The sequence below is a fragment of the Juglans microcarpa x Juglans regia genome, chromosome 8D (genome assembly GCF_004785595.1).
Source record: "Juglans microcarpa x Juglans regia isolate MS1-56 chromosome 8D, Jm3101_v1.0, whole genome shotgun sequence".
Classification (NCBI taxonomy): domain Eukaryota; kingdom Viridiplantae; phylum Streptophyta; class Magnoliopsida; order Fagales; family Juglandaceae; genus Juglans; species Juglans microcarpa x Juglans regia.
Window position 1 is genome coordinate 1,789,122 of NC_054608.1, and position 27,778 is coordinate 1,816,899.

The window sequence follows — 27,778 nt, forward strand, 5'->3', positions numbered from 1 at the left end:
CTTCTCTTAACATTTAAATGCAGCCTTAGTCACATAGAAATCTCATAAAAATAAATTTATAAATTGATATGATTTGATATGATATGATAGATTGTAAAATTATTTTTATTATAAATAGATTTAAAGTATCATGTAAAATTATGTCAATTTATAAATTTATTTTTAAGTAATACTAGATATAATCTTACAATATACAAACTAATTTCATCTACTTTTGTCAAAGAGAGTACGTGATACTCTGAAACTTTAATATCATTTTTCTTATTTTTATGAGATTTTTTTTTTTCGTGATTGTAACTTCTATTTTTTATCATGAATGTATTAAGTAGTATTATTTTATTTGTAAGTAGATATTTTCTTAGGGATATATCATATGTTGGTTAGAGGCAAACGATCGTCACCGGTGAGTCTTACCAGAGAGGTGGAGGCACGAAAGACTTGGTTAGTTAGTTAACTACAAACACCTCTCTCTCTCTCTCTCTGAGCTTGCCAACTGAAATCGAAGGTGAAAATGGCGGATAACCAGGAATCCACGTCCAGCCCTCTGAATCAATCAGTTGACCCGGACGAGGTCGCAAAGTCTCCTCCGAACTCACCCAATTCCTCTACTCGTAACGTCAGTTCCTCTTCATAAAGTAACATTCTTTTTGCTTTAGGGAAAACTTCCCCCAATTCACTACATCTTGTATGTACCTCTGTGCTATATATTCACTGTTCCATTCAATTTATTTGATCATTTCCATCTTTGTCGTCTTCGTTAAATTCTTTTTAGTTAAGTTGTTACTCCTAGATTGAAATAATCAAACTATTAGTTGCAGACTATTTTTTCAATTTTTTTTGGCTATAATATGAGGTAATTGTCATGCTCAGATAATATTTATGAAACTTGAATGCAGTAGAGCATTGATTCGTTCGTTTTTTCAGGCCTGCTATGCTGTTCTCCAGAGCTGGGTTTCAAAAAAGTTTATGACTGGATGGTAATAAGCATGATGGTATTTTTTTGTTTACTTTTTCTTTGGAGATGTTGTTATTATGAACAAAACTTAGCGTTCAAACGGTGAAATTGTAGTGTGGTCCTTTTTCCTGTTGTCGTTACATTCCTCTTCACATGGTGGTTTATTCAGTTCGTTGATGGTTTCTTCAGTCCAATATATGCCAGTCTTGGTGTTAACATATTTGGTGAGTATCCAAGGCCTCAATCGAATGTTTGTTTCTCATGTTTGAAGCTTTGACGCGAATCCTTGATGATTTCAGATTTCCTTTATGCTTCATTATGTGATACAACATTCTTTATTTTCATTTGCTTCATCATTGCTCGGTATAATTTCTTCTTCTTCTTCTTCTTATGTCTAAACAAGTTTAATTTCTCAATAAATGGCATCGTCATTGGATACTTCTTCTTCTTGCAGGCCTTGGGTTTGTTACATCACTAATTTTCATATTCTTTATTGGTATATTCGCTTCATCATGGGTGGGTGCCACTGTTTTTTGGATCGGAGAATGGTTTATAAAACGAATGCCCTTTGTTAAGCACATTTACTCGGCCTTGAAACAGATTAGTACTGCTATTTCTCCAGGTAATACCACTCATTTGGCTTTTAAGATACATTATTACCCGGGGTTAATTAATTTTTCATGGAATTTAGAATCTGTACACAGCATTATTTTAGAGTAATAGCAGTCATATGTTTAATAACTCCAACCTCACAAATCGCTGTGGTGAGACAAACTGTTTGACATTATTTTCTCACTATTGCACTCAAAATTTAGCTGGATTAGAAAGTAATGTTTGAAACCTTTTATCTTTTTTAGTTCCGTGATTACATCATCAGCGGAATGATGTAGTTGGATTAGTTGAAGTCTGTGTGGACTACATAGCCACAAGGACAAAAACACTTTCTATTTATTTGCATTACTGCCATAAGTGATCACCACATTTATTTTCCAGCACTTATTTCCTTGGCAGCACACCATCTATTTTTTGCATATATATGAATATCCTTTTTCGTCTTCTTTTGTGTAACTTATAGCCGAAAGTATTCCTTGTTGGCATCATGTTATATGTGCCTATATAACTCTTTCCACTCGTTAATCTACAAAAATTCAAAATGTCTTCTTAGTTGCTGACACAGCCTGTTATATTTGCACATATATGTTGATTCGTGTTCTTTTTTTCTTTCTTTTACAGATCAGAACACCACAGCTTTTAAAGAGGTTGCAATCATTCGTCATCCTCGTATTGGTGAATATGCATTTGGTTTTATCACATCCTCTGTTATCCTTCAGGTAGATATGGTGTGATCTAGTAAAAGCTGTGTAATATGTTTGCTAGATAGCTTGTTTGACATTGTTATGAGATCCACCTAAGGAGGACTTTAATTCAACACGTGTATGTTTAAAATTATTTGAAGGTTGAGGAACAAAATTCATTCAAATAACCTCTCTTTTCCTTCGAACATCATACCAACAATATGTACACAACAATGAATATGGAAGTGAAAGGTTTGCATATTCTCTCAACATTTGGTAATGACTCTCGCCAAGGAAAGGATGGGGAAAATAAAGAAGGCCGAAAATGAAGATTGTTTAAATATTAGTCATCAATATTTTACTAGCCACACGAGATATGAAATTCAAGCATCATCAGCTTTCCATGTTAATGGCTCTCCCACCTTTGGACTTTTAATACCGAAAATGAAAATATTGAAACAACATATTTAACTCCTGAGAAATACACTTTTTTTGGAAGTTGTTTCTTATTTGGAAAGTTTTCATGCGTGATTTCAGTTTTGGACAGGTTGCCATGTGTTGAAGGTATAATCATGGAAAAACTCAATGAGTTATCCTTATCATTGGACATGGTTAAATTACTGCCCAAACCATTTGAACCTAACCAGTTAATTGGAGCACCCAGTTTGTTGCCAATGGGCTTTACAAAGAAATGTCTTTAGTTTACTTAATTCTTTATTACAAAATTTTCATTCAATGTTCATAGTTTGACTGTTATTCTTGAATTGGATTTTTGATGATTGGTTCTAGAGGGATGATGGAGATGTGGAGCTATGTAGTGTTTACATCCCAACCAACCATCTGTACATTGGTGATATTTTTATGGTCAATTCTGAAGAGATCATACGACCAAATTTGTCTATTCAAGAAGGCATAGGTACATTCCTGTGCATTCTGATTATGCATTCCTTCTCATAGCAGTGATGTTGTCCTGTATTTTGGAAGAAATTGTGTTATCTCTTACTGCACGTGAAGAAAAGGTTAAAAGTTGATACCATCGGGATAAAATCATTTTATATTACATAAACTATGCTTTTAATATGTACAGATAAAGATCCTCTTTTCTCCTGTAATGCAGAGATCATAGTTTCGGTGGGTATGGCAATGCCACTGGTGATCTCTCCTATAGAAAGGATCCCTCCTCTAAGTGATGATATTCCTCTAGACTCCATTATTTGAAGGCATTAAGGAAAGTTGACATTATGATGCCTTTTGCGGTTTTGGAGTTCAGAGTCGTCAATGTATATTGCCCATGGTTTCACTCCAGGTTAACATGATAAGAGACTAGTTGCTTTATAGAATACCTTAACAAAAGGCACCCATTCTTTGAGAAGCAAAGTCATGTCCGACCATGGAATCATGAGATGAGATCATTACTAATTATGTGGTCTTTTGGGTCTGGCCACCATCTGTATTGCTCAATGTTGTATCACCTGCTTGTGTAAAAGGAAATGCTTAACGGTTCTTTTCTTCCTTTTTTGGGTATAAAAACTAATTTAACTCTCTCATATAATTTCACTCCAACCCGCTCAAGTTCTTACCCACTTGAGCATGTACAATAAACCAATCTTAGAAGGAAGTAAGTTGTTATTTTTTTTTTATAAGTAAACAATTATATTGATACAAATAGGTATAAATTAAGTACACAGATGGTATACAAAAGGTCACACCTAATTAGAAAGAAGTAATAGAAACAAGAAAATCATAAAAATCGAGGCCACGAAAATCTACAACTGTGGCTTAAAGAAAAAGAGTGCTAACAAAAACCAATCTAAGTTATACTAGTGCGTGCTCCTTGTCTTCAAATGTTTGGTCATTTTGCTCCTTCCACAGGCACCACATGATACAAATCAGGACCATTTTCCACACCACAGCGATTTGTGGGAGACTTCGTAGAATTATCCAACTGGCCATGAGCTCTATCACTGTGGCTGGCATAACCCAAGCAAAGTCCATTCTATTAAACACTTCATTCTATAATGTTCCAGCCACCTCACAATGCAACAGCAAATGATCCATAGTTTCACCATTTTTTTGACACATGCAACACCAATCTACTATAATCACCTTACATCTTCGTAGATTATCTGTCGTCAAGATCTTACCTAAAGCTGTTGTCCATACAAAAAATGCCGTTTTGGGAGGTTTCTTGTTTCTCCATATCTTTCTCCATGGGAATTTCGTATTCTGTGGTTGTGTAGGAGACATATAGAAAGAGCGGATCGAGAATGTACCTTTGCCGGTGGGAATCCACCACATCTTGGCTACTCCTTGGATTCTTGGCCTCATGGAGTATAGAAGAGCAAAGACCTCCTCAATACTGCCAACTTCCCAATCCTGCGTGACTCTAGTGAAATTCACGTTCCACTGGACTAGGTCCCCAAATAACTCCATACAATCAGCCACTGATGCATCTTTCTCACTTGCGATCCTAAAGATTGCTTGAAAAGAATCCTTTTAAGGCTTGGTCTCCACACCATAGATCAGTCCAGAATTTTAATCTAGATCCATTGCCCAACACCATTCTAGTATGCCAATTAAAGATCCCCCACCCAGTTCGAATGTGTTTCCAAACTCCCACTTCATAAACCCCATGAACCTCCCTAGTGCACCATCCCCCGCCCAACATGCCTCTATATTTGCAATCACTGAACTTCCATAGGGCTTCCGGTTCCGTATTATATCTCCACAACCACTTCCCAAGCAAGGCTTGATTGAAGATTCTCAAATTTCTAATGCCCAATCCACCCGAAGAGACTGGAAAACATATCTTATCCCACCTGACTAGATGATACTTGAATTCTTTTCCTATCCCACCCCAAAGGAAGTCACGATACAAAATATGTTGGTAGATTAGAAAAAGTACTTTTGATAAGGGCGATCCTACCGCATTTCGAGAGATAGAATCTCTTCCAACCTGCCAATCTGCACTCAAGCTTCTCCACCAGTGTATCCCAAATCGATTTAGATCTTGCAACTGACCCTAAAGGAAGACCAAAGTTGTACATGGGAAGCGAGAAAACCTTACATCCAAGGATACTAGCCAGCTGCCTGATGTTACGAATATTGCCCATCGGCACCAATTCTAATTCATCAAAGTTCACTTTCAAGCCGGATATCGCTTCAAAATAAAGTAATAATGCCCTTAATGTTCAAACTTGGCTTTGTGTTGCCTCACAAAAAATAAGTGTATTATCTGTAAACAATAAATGAGATAGGTTAATAGTGCCCCTATTAGGATCACCCACCGAGAATTTCTCGATAAAGCCACTATTCATCAAGGTTAGAATCATTTTGCTAAGTGCCTTCATGACAAGAACGAATAGGAGTGGGGACAAATGATCTCTTTCTTTTAGGCCCCGAGAGCTATTAAAGTAACCATTTGGGCAACCATTCACCAATATAGAAAACCTCACTGTAGAAATACACCATTTAATCCACAAACACTATTTCTCCCGAAAACCGCACCTCCCAAGCACATATAGTAAGAACTTCCAGTTTACATGATCATATGCTTTCTCCATATCTAACTTGCATAGGATTCCCAGTTGCCAGTTGGGCAGATTTTAGCCTACTATCTAGGCATTCATTAGCAATGAGGACTAAATTCAGAATTTGTCTATCTTTAACAAAAGCATTTTGGGGTTTTGTAATGATTCTCCCCAAAACCTCTCTTAGACGATTGTCAAGCACCTTAGAAATAATCTTATATATCCCATTCACAAGGCTGATATATCGAGAATCCTTCACCTCGGAAGCCCCAATCTTCTTAGGAATGAGAGCTATGAATGTGGCATTAAGGCTCTTCTCAAATTTCCTGATTAAAAAGAATTCTTGGAACATTTTCATTAAACCCACCCTCACCACATCCCAACTAGTTTGAAAATATCACATGGAAAAGTCTTTGGGGCCAGGTGCTTTATCTTTGATCATCCTCCTTATCACGGTGTGGATCTCTAACTCCTCCTCAAAGGCTGCTCCAGCCAAAAAACCTGTTGTGGATCTATGGACTCAAAGGCTAGTCCATCGAGTGTTGGTTGCCATCCCACCTGTTCAGAAAGTAAGTGTTCAAATCCCACAACATGCTCCTTGATCACCAGAGCCTCTATACATTCCACTCCGTCTATTTTTAGCATCTCAATAGTATTAGTTCTCGTATGGGAGTTGGTCACTCTATGAAAGATCTTTGTGTTGTGGTCTCCTTCTTTCAACCATAAAACTCTTGATTTTTGACGCCAAGAGATCTCCTCCAATAACACCACCCTTTCTAATTTTGCCTTTAACTCAGACTTCCTAGATGCTTCCTCCGTAGATAGAACCCACCCCTCCTGTGTCCTCTCTACCTCCTGAAGTTCCTTTATCATAGCTTTTTTACGATCTCCTACATCACCAAAAGATTGTATATTTCATAGCTTTAAATCATTTTTCAGAGCTTTCAGTTTATTTGTAAAAATGAAGCTAGGAGTGCCATTAAACATAAAAGATTCCCCCATTGCCTAACCCTCCCCACAAAACCTTCAGTTTTCAGCAAAATATTTTAAAACTTGAAATACTGACGCCCATCTTACCTCCACAATCTAGTAATAATGGAAAATGATCCAAATATAGACGAGGCAACCTCTTTTGACAAAGTTCTGGATAATGAGTTTCTCATTCCGATTATACTAAAAATTTGTCCAATCTAAACCACGTATAATTATTGGACCACGTACAAGTACCACTAATGAGAGGAATATCCATCAAACCCAAGTCGAATATACATTCTGAAAATTCTGTCATCGCTGGTTGTATCCTGCTGTTACCGGAACGTTCACTAGGAAATCTTGTAACATTAAAATCACCACCTATTTCCTAATAAATTCCTCCATTTTCTCCACTATTCTTCTATCCCACATCACTAAAACACCTCCTGAGGCCCTGTCAAAAGCAAGATAAACCTAATCAACGTAAGTACAACTCCATAAGCTCCTAACAATTCTCTTGAGAATAAATTTTACCTTAGTTTCCTGTAAGCACACTATGTTCGTCTTCCATTCATGAAGCATGTTTTTCACTCGAAGGTGTTTATTTGCGTCATTGAGCCCTCGAACATTCCAAGAAACAATTTTGGGCTTTATAAAACTGGAGCTGACCCCCACCCTTTAGCTCTTCTCTACTTGAACTTGCAATGCCCTCATAGTTTAGGGACCAAGTTAGTCTCTTTAACTCCCTTTGTTTTTTAGAATCTGACTTCTTCGACTGACCATGTCCAACTTCAATAGCTGTTAATAAAGCCATGAATTGTTCCTCAAAACCCTCACATTTGATTCCAACACAGTGCTGGATCTCCTTTACTTTATGTAGCACTCAATTAGAGATGTTATCCTGGTCTAGCAGCAGGTATTTTAATGGTATCAGCTCCCCCCCAAGTCCATCTCATCTCTAAATGTCCACTGAGTCTTCATCGGCACAACAAGATATTCCACAAGATAGATAAATCTTTCATCCCCCTCGTAGTGGTCATTTGCAACAACTAACAACCGAGAAGACCCTACATCTTCCCCCCATCACTTTCTGCCTTTGAAAATTGCACTCAGGCTACTATGATAGATAGTGAAATGAATGGCATTTTCAACAACCTTGAGGGTTTGAAATACATGTTGTGTTAGTATAATGACCTGGGTGGTGGTGCATATCATGAATTTGCAGTTTCTCAACTCCAATTCTATCATCTACCAATTGACAATGGTGCACTACAACAGTAATTCACACAATACTTCAACTGCGAACAAGAGGCATCTTTTGCATTTGCCCTAGCTCAATAGACAATGTTGACTGGTGCTAGCCTTTTGTAGTTTGAGTAATCAATGGCTCCCACGTACCATATGCAGCATCCTATATTCAAGGTTTGCTAATCCCTACTCTTAAAACTATGCAATGCAGTTATATTTTCAGTAGCCAAGGTCAAAACGTCGTAACCTTGACAGAGGTTCATGCCACTTTGTAGTTGACTAGTGATAGGACTAGGATTTAACACATGCCTTGGGTAGGATTCTGATCCGACAACATAGAAAAACCACCTACAAACTGACAGAATTGGAGTAATGGTATTTGTTTGTAGGGTCGTTCTACAACCCCCATTCATGAGTCCTGCTTTCCGTTCCCACTTGACATGGCATGCCACTCTGGCATTTTTATTTTTTATTTTTTAAAGGGGGATTTATTTCCCTCAGTATGGATTCAGTCTGCGCGGCATAAGAAATCCATTTTCGGCGTCGTCTTTCGGCTCTCCTCCATCCGACCTTCCAGCACAAGTAGCCCGAAGGTTGAGTTTTTTAGCTAACCAAGATACAACTCGTTTTAATCTAGTTGCAATATCCTTATTTATAGGGTCGATCCTCTAGTCTATTGTCAAAATATAGCTGAAATTAATGGCAGTGATCATAACGTCAAGCGAGTCGCCTTTTAGAATGATGTTTTCCATCCCCTTGGCTTAAGCTTCCTTGACGACTAGTAGGATTGCTTGTGCTTCTCCTACATACAGTTCATCCCGCTCATATTTTGTTGTTCATGCATAGAGATCATGAGTGCCAACAAAACTCTTACCATTGTTGAACCAAGTATCCTAAATAGAGACAAGAAAATGATAAGTTATCTTTTTCATTGAAGTATTCGTAGGTTGTTTGGAACTTTCTCTACCAAACCCACTGTGTGTCATCCATTAATTGCATGGGGTTCCAAATAATTGAAGGTTCTCGTAATACGAAGAAACCAACTTCTACGACCTCTCATAAATAAGGAGAGGGAAAAAAAACTACGTTTTCGAGAGAGAGTGAGGCTTGGACAGAAACAAGGGAGAATAGATCTTCATCGTGAAGAAGATGAAATTCGACAAGAAACAAGGGAGAGGGAAAAACTACAAATTCGAGATAGAGGGAGACTTGGACAGAAACAAGGGAGTGCAGATCTTCATCGTGAAGTAGATGAAATTTGACAGAAGAGAGGGAAAAGCTATGTTTTTGGCTTCTTCAGACTTCAGAGAGGCTTCTTAACGTTTTCAGGAGGAAGGTTGAAGAAGGAGAAATTTTTTAATCTATTAAGTCCGGTTTGGATTCGAGAATGTCTCATCTCATCATTATAATTTTTTTAAATTCACACATAAGAATAATAAGCAATTCAATTTTTCAAATATAAAAACAATAATAATATTAAAAAATAATATTATAATAATATTTTATTCAAATTTAACTTTTCATCTAAAATCATTTTATCTCATTTCACTGTTCAATGAGCTGCCACATCAAGCGGGATGGTGAAGGTGGCAGTAGCTTTTTCCTTGTTTGTAACTCTGTCCCAGCGTACCCAAGAATCACAACGAATTTGAATGTATTTCTAACTATTATTTCGTAATTCTGAAATCCAAAGATAGTTTAGGCACTCCATAAATCACCACTCTCACTTCTTATTCTCCCTTCGCTGTGTTTAAGATCCATCAAGCTCATGCTTGATACAGTTCTCAAATTATTAATGGACGGTATGCTATTTCAACCCTTTCTCTATTGCAATGAAACATTCACACACTGAGTGTGGGTGGGTGGGTGAGAGAGAGAGAGAGGGGACGAAGAAGATAAGAGAAGAGGAAAAACCTTATACCTCAAATGGGAGACAAGCAAAGAACATATATCAACCTTTCACACAGAGAAGCGGATGAAGGAGGAGAAAAGGAGGGAGAAGGGGATTATTTCAAGAAGTTTCTCATAAATCAATTGACAGGAAAAAAAAAAAAAAGGTGTTGATTAAGATACAACAGAGATGGCCCGATTAGCCTGAATTACAAGACATATACAACCAAGATACATAGGAAGTCCCTCTCCCTGAAAAGGCAATACCTTTCCCCTCTTTCTTCCTCCTGTTCTTCAAAACTGTGCCCATCCGCAGTCATAAATCTACCCCAACTAATAAAGAAACCTCAATAAGAAAGAATTGGTGCAAGCAATGAGTTGAGAAAGATAAGAGTTAGATAAATCGAAACAGAAGATCCCACCAGTAAAAAAAGCAATCAAAAGCACATTGTCAGAAAAGAGTGTAGAAGACCATCAGCTGCATAAAAATATCCCTCCCAATTTTAACCTTACACCTAGTATCCTTAGGGATGCTTACCCAGGTTATCCTTCTACAATAACGCCACTTAAATAGACTGTAACTGGGAAAAAGAAATCCGAATTATTGATCCAGCAAGCGAAGTAGCATGCTTGCACACTAGGGCTTCAGTAGCCTGCTCCTCGGTTTCAAACATAACTAGGGCCTGCTTCTTCCCATTCATCTCAAAAAGCTTAGTGTTGAGAATGATGCCATGTTCTTCCAAGTGGCTCACAATCTCCTCTTCAGTGATTTCCAGGGGAAGTGTTGACAAGTGGATCATTTTTGTAGGGGAGCAGCAGTAGCGGTAATTCTTAGCAGCATTACGGTTGAAGCGGTTGAGATTTGAGTTTACATACTCATGTGTCTCAGCACCTTGGGTTATGTTTGGATGCTTTGAGAAGTTGACCTCCAACTGCTTCCCAAATATCAGTGCTCCCTATATCTCAAATGAGAAAAGGTTTCAGTGTCCAGATCCAATAAGTTTCCACTCACATTTTATCAGTTCGCTCATCATTCGAATATTGCAGGGTCTAATACTCTAAATCGTAACCTGATTACCTCATCAGGCCTAATAAATTGACATGCCATTACAATTCAATGAAAAAGAGACAACTGACTCGGCATAACGAACATGGCTTGATAAGTTAATGAAAAAACAAACCTTCAAAAAGTGTACTGCCAGTTCGGCCTGGAAACCATCCCCCATCTGAATAAGCGCATGATCTGGTTTGTTGCGGAGAAGTTTAATTCTCACAATGTTTCCGTATATGGAGAAAAGGTTGAAGAGCTTATCCTCATCTATTCTCTGAAACAAAGTATGGTATGTGAAAACCAGAATTGAACAAAGCCTTTGAATTATAAATAAGAAAGTTTCTCTTACATCAGGATTTAGATTGGAGACAAGGACTGTACACCTGTCATTTGTCCCACTTATTCCAGGAGGCAGACCTCCTCCAAAGGCAGCTGCAATTGCTTCTGCATTGGCCATCTAGATTGCCAGAGGAAACAAAATTCATCAATCATGGGCATGTTTAGAGCCAAACTAATACAACTGTGGAGAAATGCTATGTACACTAAAGATGATATGACTGTCATGAAGTTAAACAAGTTGAGTAATTGTCTTGACAAGAGCCAACCATCAACAGACCCTTACAATATAATCTCTTGGCAGGACATATGCTCCAAGAGAAGATAATATTGCAATAAAGACTTTAACACCCCTCACCCAGATACACCCAATCAATGACCCACCCCCGCACACATCGACACAAAAAGATTAAATTGAAAGATAGATCTCCCTAATCGCAAGTTTAGGGAAAATGACCACTTGCAAGCTAGGAGATAAGAAGATGGAATTCTTAGGCAATCATGGTATACTTATAACAGATTCAATTGCAAAGAGAGACTTGGAAGTTCCATATAATCCACCACGAGATACAAATAAATGCAGCCTCCAACTCTGTTCTAATTAACTTGTATACAAGACATCATGGCCTGAGCAATACTGACCTGTGGAAATGCAACTGGAAGGAAAAGAAAAACATACACATCAGTAAATGATAGAAAATCACATAATTACAATAAACTTATTATAACAATTTGCAAATGCCTAATTAAGCACCTCCCCGTCCAGTAGCTTGAAGGCCATACGTGCCCCCTGCCTCGCCATACCCTGGCTGTCAAAACAAAAAGAATTACTTAAATTAAAAGGCAAGGGACAGCAATTTCATAAATGTTCATATTATTAACATCAAAGGACGAGGACATACTTGTGAGGATCTGCCTTTCTGTTCTGTGGGCAGATTTGGGTTCGTGAAATCCCTAATTTAATGATGGAATAAATAACTAAATTCAGCAACAAGGAGAGTTAATTTCAAAAGGTAAAAGAGTGACAGAAGTCAGAGCCCATATGCGACCAGCCCACCTAGAACGCTCATTATTGTAGTTTACTTGCAGCTCGTCAAGGCTGGATTACAGAAAAAAGAAAAATAAATCAACATAGAAAGCAGATGATTTAAAGGACCAAACATACACCCAAAGACAAAAATGTGGACACAGCTGCGTGCAACCAAATACATGGAAAGTAAAATAAAAATTCTAAAATGTTTCAAAACCTACTTTGAGAACTGAATGTCCAGTTGACAGCAACCATCATAAATATTACGTCCCTAAAACATAACAAGAATAAGAGTTAAACCTCGTTTTGGAAATCAAACCAGACTGTAGACATCAACAAAGTCTCCAGTTCAAACTAACTAGAAAAACAGAGGATGTAATACTACCTGAAGTGCAGTTCTAGCAACAACAGCACTCTGGCGTGATTGATACTGAATAAGTGCTTGAAAACCTATATAAATTGTAAATACAAGACGAAAACACCATTAAGGGAAAAAGGATATGCATGCATTTATAGTGAATCTCTTCTTCTAGATTAAAAGGCATATGAATATGCACACAAAAAGACACCAGGACATTTTAAAATATTGAAAATACAGCATTTCTCATCTAAAGCCAACTTATAGGAAATTCTGGTGCCCAATCATAAGAAATTCATTGAAATTAAATTCTCTCCACAAAACAATATTGATCTATTCAGCCAATGCTTAATAGCTGAAGAAAGAAATTTTCAATTATAAACAGAGACAGAGAAAGAAAGAAAGAGAGAGAAAACTAGAAGAAGCTGACCAGCTGACTTTTGAAAAGTTACGATCTTCTCTACAAATCCATGAGGAGAAAACACTTGATGCAGCACGTCCACCGTTATTGGATATAGCATGTGATGAATAGTAACTAGGAGAATTCGATTTGGCTGAGTATCCAGAAAGTGCACGACAGCGGAATAGCATAGAGACAAGAGGGAGAAGACAATAAATAGAGGGATATGGATAGAGAAATGATCCTTAGAAATAAAATCTACTACTCCAAAGTCCAGATAATTTAAAAAGTCATGAAGATGAAGAAAAAAATAAAGAAGAGTAAACTAAGGTGAGATTTCATGAGAATCACGAAAAAAAAATATTAAGAAAATCAAGTGAAAAAAGAACGATTAATTATTCATTTTAATCGAGCCACACAATAATGCTCACCAAAAAGTATCATTTTCCTCTTTTCCTTTGGAGACAAGCCCACCGAGAGCTCTCATAGAATGTAACAAAATGATGGAAGCCCAGTAGCTTTACAGAGTATGCAATAATATCACTGGTTATGTAAACTATACAATAATTTTCTAAATTACCATCAAGAATGATATTGAAAACTATAAATGACAATATATCCGTGTTGGATGTTCAATGAGAAGCTCGGCAGGAAACTTTTTTATTTGTTAGTGAAGTTTTTTTTTGTTTTACTTGAAGGAGAATAGCAGTAACTGTGAGCATAAAGCATATTAATACTATTTTCTTACATAGCCTTTAAAAAGGCATCTCAGCAACTAATTGATTAAGCAGTATGTAATCAAGTCAACATTCAAGAAACAGTTATTTTAGCCATCAAAAAGAATTCCTCCATTCATTGCTTTATTCCATAGAAATCAACAAGATAAATTGATTACAATGATCAAATCTCATTTAAGAATATACCAACCTCATCTCCTCTTCCTTGAGTATTTTGATCCATTGTTGTTAGTTCCTGATGTGATGAGAATTGGACATAAACATTCCTCCCCCTGGGGCAAAATGTAAAGACATACATATCATATATGAAATCTTAAAATAATGTCTGCCAATTAAGGTGATATTGAAAATTAGAAATGCCTTACTTCCGCAGAAAATTTAAATTAGAAAAAGTAAACAATCTGTTCATACCTTATGCTTGGCTGAACATTTGCATAGAATTGCAGAGCATTGACTGCGGTAGGAATATCTTGCATTTGGATCAGAGCCTGCATGCATGGAAAACATAACAAAATATATCACATCCAAGGTTTTACTTTTTTTGATAAGTAAAAAGCCAGTTATTAAACATCCAAGGTTTTACTTAAGTTCACAATGAAAACAAATGCCTCTACATAGTGGCGAAGTCAAGACCTGATTTTTTGCACGAAGCATCACAAGCTTAGTAATGACTCCAAATGGCTGGAATAGCTGAAGCAAATCATTCTGGCATGAAAATATTACTGGTGTCAAAGGATATATGAGATAGAAATAGGAGAGAACACTAAAAAAAATATAAATATAACTGGCAAAAAGCATGATGAAACACAATATAGAACTCTGCTTAAAATAGAAAAGAAAGACAATATAGATTTATGTTCATTTTAAACAAAGGCACTTTCCAAAGGTCATACAAAAATATATGATTTTTTTTTTTAATAAGTACAAAAATATATGAATTTGCAATGACATGGAACCTCAACAAGGCAGATCCATCCTTGGGAGTAAACCCGGAAACAAGACTCTGCCCGTTTGAACTGTGTATTAGGTAATTTAGGGGAACTCGTACTTTGGAATCATACCTAGGTTGTCTGAGTCTACAACTCATCTCAAGTCCACCCCTTGACCACTAGGCTGCACCCTGACAGGTTTTATTTGTAACAGATTTATGAATGCTCTCACAATGTGGGTGGCGATGAAGAGAATGAAGTTTTAAAGGTTCTTATTGAACATATATACCAAAGATTAATCTTATATATGGATTAATTTCGAAATGGATAATAAAGGTCATAGTTTCTCATTTCATTTGGGTTCATAGTTGTGCTTCTTCCTGATGGTAGCATCAATCTTCAATCAGAAGCAGTGACGTGAGTAGAAAATTGTTGTGCCATGGAGGGGATGTTGAGACAGCATGATTTCATACCCTCGATTTCATAGACTGCATACTATTTCTATGCAGGGATACAATAAAGAGGTGATCAAGAGGGTAAACCCTTCATAAGAATGAATGGATTTCATAGTATTATCTTAACACTTCTCACCTGTTATTTGCTGATGACACTTTTAACTTTTTGCGGTGCACATCTTGGTCAAATCCAAACCTTGAGGGTGCTACTCCTTTGCTTTGAAGCTATGTCAGACTTGAGTATTAACCTTTCAGTATCAACGTAGAGACATCAGTGGAATGTCATTCGCCTCATATAACACAAGATAGACCGATAGTCAGTATTACACCCTTGGTCCCCGAAGAAACTATAGCTCCCTCGTCAAAGTTGAAGGAAAATTGTGTACTGCCGAGGTCTGAAGGAGATGTAGGATCCGCTATCACCCCAGAGGTGAAGGGACTTACTGTCACCCTAGAATCTCCAATGGAAAGAACCAATGGAGTTGCTGGAGAATCTATGGGTTTGGTGTTGGTGTCTTGTGTAGAGTTGGGAGTACAGTTGGATACTGTGTTTGGGGATAACGTTGCTCCCCTGGTCTCTTTTCCTCCAATAGTAGACTGGATTCTACCTAAATTTAATGAGATTCAGCAGTTTGTGGGAATCTCACATAGAGGATGTGAAGATCAATTTAAAGAACTAATTACTGCGATTGATGCAAGTCATGTGCTTGAAACCAAATCAAATTTCAAGAAAAGTAGGGATTTACAACGTCTTTCTTGGGCAATCAACTACGGACGTTAAGGGTGGTAGCTCAACTAGAAGGAAGTTTAAAGGGAGGACATTGTGAAGACGGGAATCAAGGAGTTGGGGTTGGGGTTGGGTGTTCAGGTAGAATTTTAGTTCTAGGGGAAACAAGGGTTGGGGGTTGGGTCTAGTGTATTTTGGGTTGTTTTTTCACGGGCTATTTGGCTCATTTTGGGCAAGGTGTTTTTTTGTATACATTCAGTGTATTTGGTTTCTCCTTTTAATATATATAATTTTTTACTTATCCCAAAAAAAAAAAAAAAAAGTATTAACCTTTCAAAGTCTGAATTAGTGCCAGTGGGGGTCGTTCATGAAGCGGGATCATTAGCTACACTCTTGGGATGCAAGGTATCTTCAATGCCTCTAAAATACCTTAGTTTACCATTGGGTGCCTCTTTTAAATCTGAAAAGATCTGGGATGAAGTGGTCGAAAAGATGGAGCGCAGATTGGCTTCTTGGAAGAGTGTGGAGGTACCAACTTGAAAGGAAGGCTTTATGGAAGTCGGTTATAGACTCTAAATTTGGAGAGGCTTGGGGAGATTGGTACTCGAATGAGGTACGAGACATTGGAAGGGGACATTGGGAGACATTTAGAGGACATGAACATTTGGTGGTGGGTGATGGTTCTCGCGTCAATTTTTGGTATGATAAATGGTGTGGTGACCATAGCCTTCAAGTCACATTCCCTGCTATTTTTGAGCTAGCAAGAGAAAAGGATGCAACAATTGCCGATCTTTTGGTCCTTTCAAGTGGCTCCCCTCAATGGAATATTGACTTCATTAGGGCAGTCCAAGATTGGGAGGTCGAAATTATTTTAGAGTTCTTTGCGACATTGTATTCAGTAAGTATACCAGGGGATACCGGGGAAAAGATGCATTGGAGTCATTCTAAGAAAGGCAACTTCACTGTTAGATCATTTTACCAAGCTCTAATGAGTCCAGGTTTGACCATTTTCCCATGGAAGAATATATGGTAGACAAAAGCTCCTTAAAAAGCGGTTTTTTTTGTTTGGACAGCAACACTGGACAAGATCCTGACTATAGATAACCTAAGGAAGTGCCGGGTAATTGTGACTGATTGGTGTTGTATGTGTAAGAAGCGGGGGGAATCAGTAAATCATTTGCTTCTACATTGCGAGGTGGCCAGGGTCATGTGAGATGATTTTTTCACGAGAGTCGGTTTGTCTTGGGTCATGCCTCTTAGATTGGTGGATTTCCTTGCAAGTTGGAGAGGCATTCAGGGTAACTCCCAAGTGGTGGTCATTTGGCGTATGGTTCTTGTTTGTATGTGTTGGTGTATCTAGAGGGAAAGAAATGAAGAAGCTTTGAAGACTATGAGAGAACAACGGAGGAACTTAAACTTTTCTTCTTTAAGTCTTTGCTTTTATGGGCAGGAAACATTGTTTGTAATGGACTAAATATTCATGACTTGCTTCTTTCGATCGTAAACCCTAACTAGGTGTTTCTCATGTATACTACCTGTGTACCTGGACTTTGCCTATTTCTATTAATAAAATTCCTATGATTACCAATAAAAAAAAAAAAAGATTTTATAGTATATCAGACTTGAACTGCTCAAGGCACAAGAAAGGACTACTATAAATTTAATTTTCACATTTCACTTTCATGTCCTCCACTTAAATGATCAATTCTTCCTAGCTTCCTAATTTCTATGTCTACAAAAATATGCCATGAACATATGTCAAATAAACTTGAATAGTATATTAGTTTTCTTTTATTGGCATCGGGTATTCGGAACAAATCCCTGACTAATCTTAGGGGTGCAGCACAAGCTCTTCGCAAGGAGTTTTCAGTAAGTGCACCTCGGTTAATTCAAGAATATTTGCACCTAAGGGCTCAAACCCTAGATTTAAAGGGAGCATACCACCAAGACCAAGGCTCTTACCACTAGAGCCAACCCCTAGGGGTTTGGGTAAGTAAAAATAATTGTTAAGCATTTTGTTTTAATAAGTATTTATCTTTATGCAGAGATACATTAATGTCATTTGCTCATTTTCAACTTTAAGGTTGCAGTATATTTAAACAGTGGTGGCTAACCAAGTAAGGCCACAACCTCATTTATTTTCTTCATTTCTATCTCTTCAAAATAGATGCGATTAATAATATTTTTTCCTCCTACCGTCAGTATTTTTTACTGTATAATCTAATATCAGAGAAAATAAACAGGAAGAGAGAGAAGAAAATATAGTGAGAGTATACTTCAGATATCTCATGGCCCACATTGCGAACGTGAATGACCTTAGAAGGGTCTGTCATTGTGAACCAACCTGTAACAAAACCCAAACATAATTTTAGCTTTTCTTAGAATTTAGGTCCACTATCACTCCCAACACTCTTCTATTTCAAAATGCCAACAAATAAAATTATTTTCTTCTGCCGGTATGTATACCAACGCACTCTGTATAGCTATTAAGTACATAGCACACTTGATACCATTGTTCAAGTGCCTTCAGAAATCCAATTCCTTTTAAGGAAAAAGTTAAATGAATCTGAAATCTAGCATTGAATTTAATTCCGCCATCAATGTGATATAAGAATGCCTAAATAATTATTTCTTTAAATATTTCTTTTAAAAGCAAAACAGAGAGAATAGTGTCCCCAGGTCAAACCCTAAAGTTCCGTTTGGTCGCAAAGAAATCCCAGGGACAAAAAAAAAAAAAAAAAAAAAAAAAAAAAAAAAAAAAAAACTCGAATGTTTTCTCATAGAGCTAAAGCAAACACGGCCAGTTGAGGATTCCGAATTCGAAAGTTCTCAGCTTTACTTTTTCCAGAGAGATTTCTCGGAAACCAAACGGATCGCACGTTGAAAGTAGTATAAATTAAACCAAAAAAGAAGCGAAAGGGAGGGCTTGGCATACCTGAGAGAGAGAGAGAGAGAGAGAGAGAGAGAGAGAGAGAAAGAGAGTGGGAGAGGACTGTGAGAGCTACAATTGCAAATATCCCCTGCTTCGCTTTTTTACTGCCCTTGACTCCTCCTCCCTGTTTGGCACCTCCTCTCTATCTCACAGATTATATATACGGCCTTTCACATTTATATGATTTTTTATTTTTATTTTTAAAAAGAGCAAATTAAAAATTAATTTTATTTACTTATATAATATAATTGTATTTTGCTAAAAATTGTCTTGCAATGTAGATATACCTATGCCTAAATTTTTTTAGATACGTTTTGAAGGTATTTTGTAAATTAAAAAAAAAAAGTGCATCATTTGTGATTATATGATCTCAAACATAGTGAAATTATAAGTGGATATGAAATAAGTTAAAATTACTTCTCAATCCAAATGAAATCTAAAACAATAGATCATAATATATGTATAAATAAATATTATTTAGTATTTTATTAATAAGATAGATGTTTTTTTATTTTTTTGAAATTTAATAGGATAATTGTTGAAGATAATAAAATTAAGATAACAATATTTTTTATAATTAAGAACCCTATTTAAATAACAATGATTTAAGATATTTACATAATTAAGATAAGAAAACAACAATTATTTCTATATATATCCGTGGACCCCAGCCACGTCATCAGCCAATCTCCCTTTGTCAGTTTTTACAAGGCGGTCTTCACGGCGCTACGACCGCTCTCGTAAGCCCTATTAATCTCTCTCTCTCTCTCTCTCTCTCTCTCAGATTGAAATCAGCTCTATTTGTCTGCAACAAGAAGTAACGCCGATATCTCGTAGTGTTCATTGCTCCCCGCGACCGAACGAAATTACTGAGAAAAAGAGAGATATCAAGGCAAACGCGGGCTTCTCTCTAGCTTCGTTCAGCTGGTTTTTTTGTTGATTCTGTTACTCTTTCTTTGCTGAACAACTTAACAGTATCTAGAACCCTACGGTTTTGTGGGTTTTCTGAATTTTTTTCTTTTTAGTTATTGTTTCATATATGCGTTTGGATCTATAAACTTGACAATTTAGTGGTTTTTATTTTCGGTTTTTAGCAAATGGATCGGTACCAGAGGGTGGAGAAGCCGAGGCCAGAGACGTCTATTAACGAGAATGAGATTCGCATTACCACTCAGGAAGGATGAGGAACTACATTACCTATGCCACCACTCTACTTCAGGTCGAAACCCTTTCTCTCTCTCTCTCTCTCTCCACCTCTCTATACGCCTTTATGAGTATATGTATGATTCATATGCTCCTACATTACTTATGGATGTTTCTATCTCCGGATATAGTGTGTATGTGCTTACGGATGCGTGTTTATATGTATTGCATGTACTTATTATTTTAGTAATGCTGGTGTGTTTCTATGCTTATAGGTAAGATTACATTTTGCACACACGGAATTAGCACCTTTTTGCATTTCCATTTGCAACATAAACTTCCGAGATTGAAAAATTGAATGCCAAGCTACCAAATTTTGGCAATTATAACTTCAATTAAGATTTGATTGTTAAGGTAGATGAAAAAATAGGGCACATGACAGAGTCCTAAGGTTTAATATTAACTAAATGTGTAAATTGATCAAATTTCATACTTTAGGGTGCAGATTGCCAGTTTAGTTTAAGGCACGTTCAGTAAAAAAGAATAGTAGTTTAAGGTACATATTGTAGAAGTGGTGGTAGTTTTAGAGTTTAAAGTGTAATTTCCCTAATTTATACCACTCTTCTGCTGTTAGGCCAGTTAATTTTAGGGTTTTTTTGCTGAAATTTTCTGTAATGAACCAAACTCATGGTGTTGGCTTCCTTTTGTGTAGGTAGGCATTATTTGGAAAAGAAAGTTATGTTTGCATAAATTATTTGGTAGCATTTATTTTTTCACCTCATCTTACCCGTTATGCATTCTGTGATTTTTATTTTGTAAAAAACCAAAGAACGTTTTGTTTTCATATAGTCGTTAGTTATATTCTGACTTCTATGGTAGGTATGTTCATACATACTTATTATCTTACTGTTTGTTTTGCTCTATTTTTTTATATAGGAAAAGGGATCTAATGAAATCGCTCTTAAAGCCATGGGCAGAGCGATCAGCAAGACTGTGATGATTGCTGAATTGATTAAGGTAGTTCGCTACAATATCGCTCCTTTTTTCCACTCTTCCCCTGTTCAGTCTATGTAAAAGATTGTTGTTCTAATAGTACTTTATCAGTATTGATGTTACTGTTTGTGCCTGCTTGCAATGTATATTATTTACCTGCCATAATTTGTTTTCTTTTGTAGAGAAGGATAGCTGGTCTTCATCAGAACACAGCAATTGGTTCTACTGATATTACTGACTTGTGGGAGCCTCTAGAAGAGGGACTTCTTCCGTAAGGATAATATCATGCTCTCCCACCCCGGACTAGTTTTGTAATGCGTTATATTATTTTCTGTTGTTGCTGTTTTGCTTATAAAAGGAATCTTTCACTTATCAGAACATAATCATTTTGATCCCTTTTGAGCTGGTTGTTTCCGATGATGCAGCCTGGAAACTACTCGCCACGTATCGGTTATAACAATTACTTTGTCCAAGAATGAACTGGATACATCATCTTCAGGGTACCTCTCTTGTCCCTTTGTACGACCAGCAGACAACTTTCATTCTTTGTTTTGTAATTTTTTTTATTAATACTCTGTTATTTGCTTTTTATGGGAAATATCTATTGTGGGTGTATAGTCATTCCTTATTAAAAATAATGATTAATTGAGACTATGACTCAGTTGTCTAATGAAATACCTGCCATTTTCCTGGATTTTTACGATTCTGGGTCCCAAGTATTTATATTATATATTTAATAGTGGATATCGCGTGTCAAAATTATTATTATTTTTTTTTTTTATGGTGGAGTTCTCATTCTTTTTATGAATAGAAGCTTTGCTCTTCTTTCTCGTATGTTTTGTGTTGGTCCATTGGTGTGATGTTAGAAACTTATGGGTACAGTTGCATTGATCATTCACTTGACCATCCTTTGAGATTTTCAAGTAGGAACTTAAGGAACTTCAAAAGAACCAAAGAAAGTTGATTATGTGAATATGGTGCAGTATGAGTATCTATATTTCTTGGTCAACCGTCTCTCTATTTCTCTCTATACACATTCAACACACATGAACACATTCTGTGAGTCTTCGTATTTCTATGGGTGATTGGTAGTCATAGTATCATACGCAAAAGGTAACTGATAACTATGTTGGATTTCTTTTTGGTGTATTCTTCCTTGGCCTCTTTAGTTATCGTTAATGCTTGTACTATGATGTAGTTACCAACCACCTATTCCAGCTGATCAAGTGAAGCCCTGGACTGAATATGATTATGATGGAGGTAAAGCGATAAAATTTATGTATTTTAATCCTTCTAAAGCATATTAGTCAATGTTGCTTTGTTTCTCGTGGAAATAGAGGGCTCTCCTAGAATGCGTGGTAGAGGCCGTGGTGGTCGAGGAAGGGGCAGAGGAAGAGGTAATACTCTTGAAAATGATATTTTATTTTGATTCCTCTTTATTGCTCGTATTTCATTTTTACACTTAAATTTTTACCAAGTTGTGTGGGGATTTCTGGTTTGAGTTTTGAATCTTAAGCACCTTATATCCTGTGGATTTTGCATGCCAGTGGGTGATTGGGACTTTATTCTGTTTTTCTCAAGTAATGTTGGTAAAAACACGCTTAAGCGCTGAGCTTCAAGACCGAAGTGCTTTGCTTACCAAAAGTAAAGCGCATTTATAAGAGTGCGTTCCTTTTTGGCAACACCAATTGCGGCACCATCAATTGTGATTTATTGTATTTACAGGGAGTTATAACAATGGGGTTGTAGAGTACAATGGAGATAATGGCCTGGATGGTGGACGATATTATGGAGGCAGGGGTCGAGGTCGTGGAAGAAGCCATGGCTACCGTGGGCGAGGAAGGGTGTACGGTGGTGGGAGCATGCAGCAGGAATTCGGTGATTATAATAACTATGGGAATAACTATGGGGAGGGCCGACTTCTGCACAAGGTCGTGGTAAGCTTTATTTGCTTTTATACCATCTTACGTGTCACAAATGATGACATTTTTGTGAAAAACCATTTCCTTACATATTCCATACTCTTCCTTGTTTAGAGGCTTTCTTAATATTTGTACTCATGCATAATATTTGTAAGTGAGACTGCTATATGTCATCTAGAATTGTCATGATTAACTTTTATTATATTAGCAACATGATTAGTCTTATTTTGAAATTTTATTTTTGTTTGCCAAGTAAAATTACTGTATCAATATTGTACTTTGTATAACCTCCTCTTAGATGCATGGCTTTGGATAATAGAAATTTGGAAGGAGAAAATAGAAAAAGGTTTTAGGCCTCTCATACTTGTGGTTGCTGTTTTCATTTTTTGGTCATTGGATTTGTTGCCGCAAAAAGACATGGTGGCAAATTTGCATTGATGGAATTTTTCTATTTTTGTGTGTTTATTGTGTTTATTGGGTGAGTTTCCATTTCAAAATACAAGTGATAGCGTGTTTCTAAATAATAATAAATAAATAAATCTCATGTCTTGCAGGACGAGGACGTGGACGTGGACGTGGCTGGGGCAGGGGCCGTGGCCGTGGTCGGGGTTTCACAGTAGATGGCCAGGCAACTGTGAGAGCCCTAGACACGGTAGAAAGTGTGGTTTAGGTTTCTGAGAGTTCTGGATGCCAGCTCTTCTGATTTCTTTTCCCCGGGGGAAGAAGAGAGAAAAAGGCAAAAGAAGGAAAATTTGGATTTTCACTTCTTAATATATCTAAACATTTTAGCTATAGTGAGTTGCCACATGTAATGTGGTGGGGCATGTTTTGTAGTTTGAAATAGGATTTTAGCCATAGCACATGATCTCGTAAAACCGTACCAAGTAAGGTAGGCTAATTTTTATTTAAGCACTTACAAAACTTTCGAACGTTTTTACACCCTTTCTTTTTCTTTTAGATAAATAATATAATACGGCAGTGCATTACATTCTTTAATTTATAATTAGTACATTTCTTTGTTTCCTTAAATGGGGAGGGACATCACAAGATTTTCAGTGTATCATTATCGTTCTTTGTTGTTTTGAGCTTTGTATCCTAAGTTCCAAGACTTTCATGTGCAATGAAATTTCAGGTCCACTTAAAATGACAAGGGTCTTTTCACATACCCTTGAGCTAAGATATTTCTTAATACGTAAACAAGATAATAATAGACCAATACATGGACATTCGACCTTGAACTAATATGTAAACGGTAAACTCCTCACAATTTCCACTTCGGAGTAGAAAAGCTCAAAAAAGAAGAAAATGGGGAACAGAAAACCAAAACCATGACGGTGCCCCAACTCATGAAAATAGCAGATTTTAAGTGCAGGCCAAAATTTTGAAGCAACACTAATTATTTAAGATGAAAAAGATATCCTCGTCAGAATAAAACTTGTCCAAAATCCTCAAACATGTCAAACCACATAAATTTCGATGACGCAATTGTCCTGAAGAAAAAATTGCATTGCATAAAAACGACATTAACTTGATGGCCAAAAACATCTGACATGCTTGCATAATTATGCCTTGACCCGTCCATAAAACTTCTGTTTCTCTTGAGTTGTCTGGAATCGGCCATGCCCAAACTTTGAGGAGGTGTCGATGAACTTGAGCTTGATCTCCTCAAGTGCAAGACGCGATGTTTGCTTGAGCAGAGACTGGCGAAGCGTAACAACCCTCTTCTTTGGACCAACACAGCATCCCTTGATCATGAGATAATCATCCTTCACTATACCATAATGAGGGAAGCCACCCATTGGAGTAATGTCCTTCTCAGTCCTACCATCAAAACAAAGCCATAAATTGTTAGCCAACAACATCAAGTGTTACTAACACCAGAATGAAAAATGAAACATTCAAAATCGCCTCCTGGTGTGTAGGCCGACTCCCATCAAATATTACTTAAGGCCAAAATATTCTTACTACCGAAACCAGAGAATGGAGTGTCTATCTTTTGCTTTATAAAAAGATTTCACAAGTCATTCAACCAACAAACCTGTCAAACTCAGTGAGAGCAGCATGTGACTCCACCCCATTCTTGCCGAGCTTGTAGATCTTTTTGTTCATCTCGGTACGGTGGTGGTATCCATTCTGACCAGCTCTTGCAACTGTGAATGAGACTCTAGCAGGATGCCAAGCACCAATACATGCCACCTTCCTTAAGCCCCTGTGAGTCTTCCGGGGAAGGCGGGTGACACCCCAACGAGTGACAACACCTTCATAACCTTTACCCTTCGTCACACCAATGATGTCAATCATCTCATCCTTCTGGAAAACAGCGTCCACAGGTATCTGTTTCTCAAAGAAGCTGTATGCATAGTCCACTTTCTGAGCCACAGTTCCTCCGTTGACCTGGATCTCCATCAGGTGTGCTTTCTTCTGCTTCAACCCCTTCATTTTCCTAATCTGCAGCAGATCAGCCAGAAGCACTCATGTATTAGTCTAAGACCATTTAGAAGTAAAAAAGGAACAAAACACGCAGTTAATGAAACCATGTCAAACTGAAGTTCAGGAACCATGCCGTATACAAGTGTATTATTATTTTTTTTTTATCGGTAAACAAGATTTTATTGATCATAAGAATCGACAAGAGCCCATGACTATGGGATACAGTTATATTTATTATATATGCAAGACTACCTTCTTTTTTTGAGTAACTACATTCTCTTTTTTTTTTTATCAGTACATGTAAGAGTACATTATTTAAAAAAACAAATTGATAAATGAAGTGTTGGTACCTGTGTGTGAGCCAAAACACGAATAACAGTAGCATATTTTTTCATTTTCTCCAGCTGTGATTGGATATTTTTCTTCCCTTCTTCAGATTCATACTGCTTTGAGTATTTTGTGAAAGCCTTCTTCTTGGACTTACACCAATTCTTGTAGAACCTCCGCTTCACCTCTTCACTCAAATGCTGAGCCCAAACAGTGTTCAATGTGCGAAGTCCACGTGGTGTCCTCACATAGCCCACAACTCCGACAACAACCATAGGAGGAGTCTCAATAACAGTAACAGCCTCACAAGTCTCCTTCTTGTGAAGTTCTAAAAAATTAAAAAAGAATAAAGAATAAATAAAGCCCACAAAAGTAAAGCCAGAAAAATTCCATTGCACAAGGCATCAGATAGGAAATACAAGTAATAATTCGAAAAAAGAAAATAGTTTAATGTCATAAACAACAATTCTGTTAAAAACTTGAATAATTATGTTAGAATATGACTGGATGCTATATTTCAATTAGTTATATGCCTTCACAAACTTACAAGGAACAACATGGTTGCAAAATATAGAGCAACAAAATGTGCAAGAGACATATCTGAATAGAAAATGAAAGCTCAAGAAAAATAAGACCTTGTGAAACATATAAAACGTATCGACGACCAAAAAAATTTGGCTTTTGGGCTATATAAATGATAAGAAACTTTCATAGCCACCCATCATTTAAAGCAACTATCTGTTATTGTGTTTCCCTTTCCCTCTTTTTACTCAATATAAACCCAAGAATGCTTCACTACTTCAGCATAGTGTGATGGTTAAAGAATATAGGACTAATAAATGCTTATAAAAAAAATATAGGACTAAGAAATGAACTCACTTGATCCAGGTTTTTCAACCTCCCTGACAATGTGAGTCATCCCAGCCTTGTAGCCCAAAAATGCAGTAAGTCTGCATGGCTTGGTTGGGTCATCCTTAGGAAAAGCCTTTACTGCATGTATCAAAGCCACCAATAATCATTAGATGAAAAGAAAAATCATTAATTTCAGGATGAAACACCTTTCTTTCTATGAAAGATCGAGCAAGATTACACTCCATATCAGTTAATGAAGAAACTAATCACACACCCTTTCCCCTGTGTCGAGCAGCTCGCTTCCTTGGAAGAAACCCAAGGGACCCGTGCCTAGGGTGCTCAAACTTCCTGTGAGACATTCTCCTCCTTCAATCACAGAAAACATCAAGCCATTAATAAACCATATAAAATGCGTCAAGTTTGATCAGTATAGCTCTATACAGACGAGTTGTAGAAGCACCAGATGAATAACACGTGAACCCACTCGAGCAGGTTAAAGTTGATCTACCGCTCATTAACATATCTCAAACTTGATACATATTCTTGGCATGATATATAAACAAAAACACCACTATATCACTAAACTAATATAACTACAAAAATCATTTTAAATAAAAGCATTTCGAAACAACAATTATGCTTTGAATACGAATTTAAATTTAGTGTCAATCTAGCGAAAAAAGCTTACACATTTAAAACAACGTATTTTTAAAATTGAAAAAAATTACCAATATAAGTTGAAAACTTCATCAATAAATGCAAACACGAACAGACAATTATATAATACATGAGATTCATGCAAATGATTAAAGAACCAGATCTTGTAAGAGAGACAAAATCCTGACAGCAACACGAATCTAATACGCGAACTGAGACTATGGTAACAAAAAACTACAAACGCTATATAATTGCCAAGGAAATGAACGTTAAAAACAGAACAAAGCCAAAATAATGAAGATAAAAAGAATCCGTTTCTCTTCATTTTCTCCAGTTTCTCAGCAACCAAACAAGAGAGGGAGAAAGAAATAGAGAGAATGGAGATAGAAAGCTAGAGAGATACCTGAGCCTCGGCTTATGGCGACTGCACCCGCAACAGAGTTTGTAATAAACCCTAGGTTGCCTTTATATAACAAATGGATTTACATAAACCGCCCCCTGTGGTTTTGTCGAATTATAAATTTATAAATGGGCCCTTGCTCTTAAATTTCGATCCACTTAAAAAAGTGGCCCAATCTAACTAAATGTGGGCCGTGGATATCCAACTTT

The 27,778-nt window shown here is 36.9% G+C and overlaps 3 protein-coding genes and 1 pseudogene across 7 annotated transcripts; 2 read left to right on the forward strand and 2 right to left on the reverse strand.

Annotated features, from left to right (window-relative positions):
- Positions 1-395: 395 nt before the first annotated feature.
- On the forward strand, positions 396-3,762 carry LOC121243009 (protein LIKE COV 2-like). 3 transcript variants are annotated; one of them, XM_041141054.1, is made up of 7 exons: positions 396-616; positions 925-977; positions 1,070-1,179; positions 1,410-1,577; positions 2,189-2,286; positions 3,040-3,166; positions 3,368-3,762. In XM_041141054.1, exons 1-7 carry the CDS (start codon positions 512-514, stop codon positions 3,466-3,468), a joined length of 762 nt encoding a protein of 253 aa, XP_040996988.1. In that variant the 5' UTR covers positions 396-511; the 3' UTR covers positions 3,469-3,762. The 3 variants fall into 3 exon arrangements, with proteins under 3 accessions (XP_040996988.1, XP_040996990.1, XP_040996989.1); XM_041141056.1 differs by having other exon boundaries at positions 474-685; positions 897-977; XM_041141055.1 differs by having other exon boundaries at positions 474-685.
- Positions 3,763-10,315: 6,553 nt separating this feature from the next.
- Positions 10,316-18,998, reverse strand: LOC121243187 (polypyrimidine tract-binding protein homolog 3-like). 3 transcript variants are annotated; one of them, XM_041141264.1, is made up of 15 exons: positions 18,849-18,998; positions 18,190-18,257; positions 14,436-14,507; positions 14,214-14,290; positions 13,993-14,074; positions 13,096-13,219; positions 12,693-12,757; positions 12,529-12,578; positions 12,335-12,376; positions 12,180-12,231; positions 12,032-12,086; positions 11,920-11,933; positions 11,291-11,398; positions 11,072-11,215; positions 10,316-10,846 (listed from the first exon to the last, which is right to left on the reverse strand). In XM_041141264.1, the coding sequence occupies exons 2-15, from the start codon at positions 18,244-18,246 to the stop codon at positions 10,457-10,459; spliced, it is 1,332 nt and encodes a 443-aa protein (XP_040997198.1). In that variant the 5' UTR covers positions 18,247-18,257; positions 18,849-18,998; the 3' UTR covers positions 10,316-10,456. The 3 variants fall into 3 exon arrangements, with proteins under 3 accessions (XP_040997198.1, XP_040997199.1, XP_040997200.1); XM_041141265.1 differs by having other exon boundaries at positions 18,190-18,261; positions 18,865-18,994; XM_041141266.1 differs by having other exon boundaries at positions 18,190-18,261; positions 18,861-18,986.
- A 547-nt stretch (positions 18,999-19,545) lies between these two features.
- LOC121243190 lies at positions 19,546-23,899 on the forward strand (annotated as a pseudogene).
- A 446-nt stretch (positions 23,900-24,345) lies between these two features.
- LOC121243188 (60S ribosomal protein L3) lies at positions 24,346-27,676 on the reverse strand. Its single transcript, XM_041141267.1, has 6 exons — positions 27,573-27,676; positions 26,787-26,878; positions 26,540-26,650; positions 25,684-25,988; positions 24,942-25,351; positions 24,346-24,724 (listed from the first exon to the last, which is right to left on the reverse strand). Exons 2-6 carry the CDS (start codon positions 26,869-26,871, stop codon positions 24,466-24,468), a joined length of 1,170 nt encoding a protein of 389 aa, XP_040997201.1. The 5' UTR covers positions 26,872-26,878; positions 27,573-27,676; the 3' UTR covers positions 24,346-24,465.
- Positions 27,677-27,778: the final 102 nt, after the last annotated feature.